Below are 7857 nucleotides of genomic sequence, written 5' to 3'. Positions count from 1 at the left end.
GCTCTGTCCTTTCTTCTAGACTGCTTCACTGTTGAGTCTCATGTCCAGTCTGTTGTCCAGATGAACACTGAGGTATTTATATTCCTCAACCACCTCCACTTCTTCTCCCATGATGGAAACAGGGTTTGATCTAGCACTATTTCTCCTGAAATCTACAATCATCTCCTTTGTTTCATTCACATTCAAGATGAGATYATTTTTCCCACACCATGCAGTCCACCAGCTCTCTGTACTCCGCTTCCTGTCCATCTCTGATACGCCCAACAACTGCAGAGTCATCTGAGTATTTCTGTAGATGACAGCAGTCTGACTTGTGCTGGAAGTCTGAAGTGTACAGTGTGAACAGGAATGGTGAGAGTACAGTTCCCTGTGGTGCTCCCATCAACAACTATTGTCTGCTTCCGGAGTCCCACAGGCCAAAAAGACCCGATAGGACTCCTTCTTCAGCCTGACAGCATCCTTCACCGCTGGTGTCCACCAGCGGGTTCGAGGGTTGCCGCCACGACAATCACCGACAACCTAACGGCCAGAGCTCAGGTAAGACGCTTTGACAATGGAGGCATGGAACATGGCCCACTCGGACTCAATGTCCCCCACCTCCCCTGTAACATGTTCGAAGTTCCCCCCTGAGGTGTGAGTTGAAGCTCRGTCTGACGGGAGACTCTGACAGATGTTCCCAATGCTGGCTGCAAGAGCACCTGGAGGATAAAATGATCAAAACAGTAGTTTAAAGTGGAAGTTAGCAAAACTGTAACTAAAAGACACAACTAGCAAAACAGTAGCTAAAAACTACAATTATCAGAACACTAAAGCCAAAATTAGCAAAACAATAACTAAAAGATAAACCTTGCAAATAGTAGCCAAAAGCCAAAATTATCTGAGTATCAGCTAAAGATGAAAAATGGCAAAACAGTAGCCAGACTGTGGGGCTAACAAGATATTACCTAAAATCTAAAATTATATAAGCCATAGCTTAAAGCTAAAGCTAGCAAAACAGTAGCTAAAAGATCAAATGAGCACAAGAGAACCTGAAAGTTAAAGATTGATACCTAAATAGTTTAAGTAGCTGAAAGTATGCTGAAGAAGTTTTGAGTCTAAAAATATAGAAGAAATGACGAACAGGAAAACAATAAAGTATATTCATACTTAAAATTAAAAACTATAGTGACTGATGGTGAGAAAGGCTACAGAAGCAGTAAACAACCCTCCCCATCTCMCTGACAGTTTTTATTGTCTGTCTTGTGACTTCCTGTTTTGTAGTTACACACAGCTGGTCGGTATGGCGGTGCAGATTGCATCTGGGATGAAGTACCTGTCCTCTCTCAACTTTGTCCACCGTGATTTGGCAACTCGTAACTGCCTGGTGGGAAGGAACCACACCATCAAGATCGCTGATTTCGGCATGAGCCGGAACCTTTACAGAGGGGATTATTACCGAATCCAGGGCCGAGCAGTGCTGCCCATTCGCTGGATGTCATGGGAGAGCATCCTCCTGGTGAGAGGCTTTAAGTGTTCCTGGAACATTTCCCACCGGCAGCACTTTACAGGAGCACGTCATCTGTTTTTGTTTGCTCTCTCAGGGTAAGTTCACCATGGCCAGTGATGTGTGGGCGTTCGCAGTGACTCTGTGGGAAATCCTGACTCTGTGTAAGGAGCAGCCGTACTCACAGCTCTCTGACGAGCAGGTCATTGAAAACACCGGCGAGTTCTTCCGGGACCAGGGCAAGCAGGTGAGTTTGGAGCAGGTGTTAGCTCCTGCAGTGAAGACTGTGTCCTGCTGTTTTCATCATGCACACTCTTTGTTCTGCTGCAGAATTACTCTCATGTTCTCAAACGTCTCATTAGGGATTTTAATGTCATATCCGCTGGGTTGCTTCTGAAATTTTTAACATTTTGTTTAAAACCTGGCAATTGATTTTAATGTTTTGGTATTTTTCTTTATATTTTGCACAGCATTTAATGTGGCCGTGAGTGCATCAGAGATGTATGTCTTAAAATGCTGCTTCAAAGCCAGCATTAATTACATCTCCCATGATTCATGTTGATTATTTTACCCACAAAATGACAGCATGCTACCACTAGGTGAAGGTGCACAGAGTTCAAAAGTAGCCAGTGAAATTTGCCTTCCAAAACCTCCATTTCAGCTACTTTTGCTGTGACCCAGTTGTACTGGGAAGTAGGAATTTCCCACTTAAAAACCATTAATTTAAACTGGAATGCTTCCTCCAGTGGGAGGATTCAGAATTTTAAACTGCAGCTACTCACCACAACCCAACAGTGAGTAAAACTTGTTTACTTTTAATTAGTGTTGGGCATTGATTAAAACTTTTACTCACCGTTTTTGAGAATGATCATGATTAATTGCTTTTTTTATATTAATGTGGCTGAATGTGTGTGTTGCAATACAGTCCATGTACATTTTTCTACTTTTATAGTGTTTTTGTTTTTCTTTTCTTATAGTGTCCTGATGAATCTCAGTAATCTAGGTAGAAAAAAAATCAAAAAGAAAAAATAATTGGGTCCTCTGGATGGGTTCTTCTTTAGTGAAACGTTTCGTCTCTCCTCCAAGAGACTTCTTCAGTCTGATGAGTTTCAGGTGAACTCAGCCTTATAAGCACTGCCTCCACATGGTGGACAAATAGGTTAGTCAGATGCAAAAGAGGGCCATCGCCTAACAATAGGCTTGATTAGCGCTATTGTTCATAGAGGGTCATGTGCACCATCACCTGACTTATTGGTTTGGATGCTTCAGCTGTGTGTTTTGTTATGTGTATGMAGTGAGTGCAAGCGGGATTCAACGTCCCCTTGTGTTTTTGTCTCCCTCTGTGTTTGGTATCGTTGGGACCCTGATTCACACCTTTTGCTCACAGGGGGCAGAGTCATGCTTACAATAACAACATTGTAGGAGGAGGACAACTGGACATGAAGGCCTCCACCTCTGTTTAATGGTGGATGGTTTTTCTTCACAAAGATGGCTTCCTTTACTCCTCTCTCAAACCAACGCTCCTCTCTATCAAGGATGAGAACATCTTCATCCCTGAAAGAGTGACCACTGGCCTGTAGATGAGTGTAAACTGCAGAGTCCTGGCCTGAAGATGAGTGTAAACTACAGAGTCCTGGCCTGATGATGTAGTTCGTCTGTGCTGGCTCATTCTTTTTAACAGTGGCTGTTTAGTTTCCCTGAGGTATAACTGATCACAGTCCTCCTGACACTTAACAGCATACACTATATTCCCCTTTTTTTGCTGGGGAACTGGATCTTTGGGGTGAACTAATCTTTGTCATAACGTGTTTTGGGGTTTGAAAGCCACTGGGATGTCATGTTTAGAGAATAAACATCTCAGTTTCTCTGAAACTCCCGCCACATATGGAATGACGACTGGTTTGGGTCTGGGTTTAGGGTCTTCATTTTCACCTGGTTGTTGGCTGGGATCCTGTCTGGGTTTCCTGTCTGCTTTCAGAAAAGCCCAGTTAGGATAACCACACTGCTCCAGGGCCTGTCTTGTGTGTGACTTCTCTTTCTCTCTGGCTCCTGTGTTTGTGGGAACACTGTCTGCTCTGTGGGAGAGTTCTGATGAGTTCTAACTTGTGTTCCAGTGGATGATGGGAATCACCCACTTCAGCCATTTTTCAGCCATCTTTGTGAAGAAAAACCATCCATTAAACAGAGGTGGAGGCCTTCGTGTCCTGTTGTCCTCCTCCTACAACGCTGTCATTGCAAGTATGACTCAGCCCCCTGTGAGCAAAAGGTGTGACTCAGGGCCCCAATGATACCAACACAAAGAGGGAAAAAAGACAAAAACACAAGGGGACGTTGAACCCCGCTTGCACTCACTACACATAACAAAACACCAAATAACCCCAGCRGAAYCATCRAAACCAYTAAGTCAGGTGATGGGGCACATGACCCTCTATGAACAYTAGAGCTAATCAAGCCTATTGTTAGGCGATGGCCCTCTTTTGCATGTGACTAACCTGTTTGTACATGTGGAGGCATTGCTTATAAGGCTGAGTTCACCTGAAACTCATCAGACTGAAGAAGTCTCTTGGAGGAGAGATGAAACGTTTCACTAAAGAAGAACCCATCCAGAGGACTGTTGGATTTTTTCCTCTGTAAATAGTCAAATGAATGGTCAAACAGCCCAAGTGGACCAACAAAAATCAGACAAATCAGACAAATAGTGAAAATTTGAGATACACTTTGCGCAAAGGGAGAAGTTCAAATGTGCCCAACTTAACAGCAGTTGGAAACAGAGAAGTTCTGCCCGTTTGAGCCYGAGTGATCATATTTATTAAGTTTCAGGAAAAGAGGAGTGGAAAAAAATCAGCCCACCAGCATACCAGTTACTTTTACTGTTGCTGGGTGACGGGACGGTGGGAAAACAGCTACAGTTATACAAAATACAACTGGTTCTTTTAGACAATACAAAACAGGCAGTCTGGGAATAATCTGCAGAACTTGCACCTGCCAGCGGTATTCTCACGGGTCAGGCTGAGAAAAAGGAAACATTCCCAGCATCGCTCTTAAGCCGGATAACGCACGAACATGCAAAAATAAGAGCAAAGTTGATWAACACTGTACACAACAAAACTTGAATAAATTGTTCATAAAATGAGAATAAATGAATAAAGAAAAATCATTAATAATAATATGTAAGTTCTTTCAGTAGAAAAAAAAGCTGCTGCTGCTGCTTCTTTGATAGAATGCAGCCTGCAGTTCCAGCCAGAGAGAGAGAAACAAAAGTTTTGCTTTACTTGTTAACAGTATAACTTTTTAACCAATTGGATAATCTTAATGAAACTTTCTGAAAGTAATAGTATATTAAAATCTTGAATAATAATAAAAACCTTTACAAGGACCCACTTATTTTTTTCTTTTTGATTATTTTCTTATAGTTTATTGTTGTTTTTTAATTGCAGACAACAGGGACCTCAGCCTCTACCTCCTGTTCCTCGTGTACTCATTTGGAATGACTCCTTGAATTCTTGATTAATCTCGTTATTATGCAGAAAATTAAATTATGACTCAAAGATATTTAGAGCATGATTCTCATGCGGCCCTTGGTGAAAATGAGTTTGACGCCRCTCTGCATGATGAGGGAYKCTTTAARTTCCCTTTTGGAGAATACCTTTCTAACCCGCTGTCTCCTGATGGTTTTATGCTCCCAGGTGTACCTGCTGAAGCCTCCCTGTTGTCCTGAAGGAGTCTACAGTCACCTGATGCTGAGCTGCTGGAGGAGAAACGCCAAGGAAAGGCCGAGCTTCCAGGAGATTCACACTCAGCTGATGGAGAGCGTGGCAGCGCAGATGGATGATGCATAGCAAATTATAAAATGCAAATTTGACACTTTCAGAGTCACATTTATCACTCTCACAGATACCAAATAGAAGCATCTACAGAGAGTGTCAATCTAACTGCATAATGTGTCAGAATGTGCTGTAAAAATACTATTATTTACTTTGAATTTAACAAGTGCTAAAATCCGGACTTCTCAAAACCCAAAGTAACACTTTCCATGCAGCTGTCAGCTTCATCTTGAACATATAATTTTTTCTTATCATCGTGCAAAATAAGCATAACAGAGTCAAATAAAATGTGTCACGACATGAACAGAATAAATTATGTTCAACAAATGTAGTCGGTGAGCTGCCAGTCTCAAAACAACTTGGAGATTTGGACAAAAGACTTGATTCTCATTAAAATCAGATTTTTTTGTGAAACGTTTTGAACATTTTAATCTGAAAATGCTCTGAAATCTTTTCATCATCACTCAGATTCAGTTAGAAGGCCAGCAGATGTAGGTACAGTAGGTAATCGATTAAATAGGTTGGATCAGTGTTTTTTCATGCCTCAAACTTCAAATGTATAGAAAATCAGATGGATTTCCTGCATTAAATAGATTAAAAAGCAATGATGCCACAATAACAGATGAGGGATCTTTTATCAAATGTGTATTTATGCTAGCTTTTTATTACAGTTGGGACAATAATTATTATTTTTCTTTTTTTTTTACAGAATATCTTGTTTTATAAACAGGTTTTTCTACCTTTTCGGAAATGAGTTCATTGTGTATAGTTGGGTAGTTGTGAATAAAGAGAGAAAATACTTTCTTTGWGCATGAGTCGCTTTTTAAATCGATTAGCGCATACACAGTTTTGAGCCTCTTCGCCTGCCGTAGTGGAAGCTGATTGGCTTGGCTGCTTGATGACGTCTACAGCTTGTGTTCACAGATTTATTTAAAGGCTGGATACAGTAGGTCGTCCCTGCTGTTGGCCTATGGAGACAGACGTCGTCACACGGCGGCCATTTTGGTACAGACAGCACTCCCACTCAACATGAACGTGAATTGTGTATTTACTATTAAAATAACCATAACTTCATCAATTTTCATCAGATTTTCAAATGGGTTGTTTTGTTGTAAATGTGAGACATGGTGTTATAAAATGACATATTTATAACGGGCATTCTTATAAAAATAACGTTATTCAGATAAGTAAAGTAATATGTACAGAGAAGACATTTAGATTACGTTTACAAGTTTTTACAAATAAAAATATAAAGCAAAATTATACACAAATTTATTTTAAAAAATAGTACTAGCATTGGTAATGAATATGGAAGAACCCATTTATATCTATTTTTCTCCTAAACATGCAAATAATAGCCTGTAAAATCCTTTTACATCATAAAAATAGTGCCTTACACAGAAAACCCCACAAATACACACAGAGGTTTATAGTAACTAAACATAATAAAGTAAATTTGTGGCAATATACATATTTTCTTTTAAATAAATTGATCAAATTACTTAACTTGGTTTAGTGGAACCAGTTTGGTTAAATAAATTTAACAGTTTATTTGTTAGAGAGCATGGATAAATACTTTTATTTTTTTGATTTTTGTGAACAGTTTTAAAATTTTTACTTAAGTACTTTTCTCTGTAAAATTTATTTTTACCAGTCATTTTCTGTTAAGGTAATTTTACTTTTGCTTATTTATTTCAAGCACATTGTAGACCTCCAATTGTAACACTATAATAATGTTTTAGTACTCCATTCAACAGAAATCATATTACACTTGTAGCAGCTAAATCCTTTATGTAGCGCTACTGGTTGCAGACTGTTCTGGTAGACGTAGTTTTTACGTACGCTCAATAAAACTCACTATGCCGATCTTTGTTTCCACTTATGTTACAAGTTGTTTATTCTTCTTTACATCCAGTTTGAAAGCATCCACATGATTTCTTTGAGCTCCAGACTAAGCACAGTAGAAAACTGTTTGCCCCTCCTTCTCACAACACCTGAACAGAATCACACTTAACCTTAAATAGCGCCATCCCTCACCTGTCAATTAGTACAAAAACAGAAATACAGCCCCCCCAGTGGTGATAAACAATAAAAAACAAGATATTTGGCTCCTACAACACTCATGTAATTAATTCACAATGAACATAAAATATTTATTAAAAATAACAAGGCATTCAAGAGACTTACTTAAAAATAAAAAATACATCCACACAGAACACAAAGGTGACAACTGGAAGTTTGACCCGACTCAATTTGGCCTTATGGGAAATTTTCTTTCACTAAAAATGAGCCTAAATCAGAACTAAATTTTTTAATGGATGTCATTTTACCAGATTGAAAACCAGGATTAAACCAGGTCCGAACTAGATCTAAACTGGTCTGAACCAGGTATGAATCAATTCATTTCAGAGACGTCTGCCTGCCTTCAATAAACCAACCACCACCAAAAATCTGAGTACCCGTATTTTTCGGACTATAAGCCGCACCCGCCATTAAAAAAAAATTAATAAAAATAAAAATTAAAAAATGCGTGAACATCAACATATAAGC

The 7857-nt window shown here is 39.5% G+C and overlaps 1 protein-coding gene across 2 annotated transcripts in view; it reads left to right on the top strand.

The window, feature by feature from the left end:
• The window catches only part of LOC106528422 (discoidin domain-containing receptor 2), a 30382-nt gene extending 24275 nt beyond the window's left edge, over positions 1-6107 (top strand). For both annotated transcript variants that reach the window (XM_014023590.1, XM_014023588.1), the window contains exons 15-17: positions 1261-1495; positions 1581-1730; positions 5170-6107. In XM_014023590.1, the coding sequence (XP_013879044.1) occupies positions 1261-1495; positions 1581-1730; positions 5170-5322 (538 nt within the window). In that variant the 3' untranslated portion in view covers positions 5323-6107. The remainder of the gene's footprint in view (positions 1-1260; positions 1496-1580; positions 1731-5169) is intronic.
• The last annotated feature ends 1750 nt before the right edge of the window (positions 6108-7857 follow it).

Source organism: Austrofundulus limnaeus, unplaced genomic scaffold (assembly GCF_001266775.1).
Source record: "Austrofundulus limnaeus strain Quisiro unplaced genomic scaffold, Austrofundulus_limnaeus-1.0 Scaffold378, whole genome shotgun sequence".
Classification (NCBI taxonomy): domain Eukaryota; kingdom Metazoa; phylum Chordata; class Actinopteri; order Cyprinodontiformes; family Rivulidae; genus Austrofundulus; species Austrofundulus limnaeus.
Note: the sequence above shows the minus strand (reverse complement) of the source record. Positions and strands in the feature narration are given on the sequence as shown.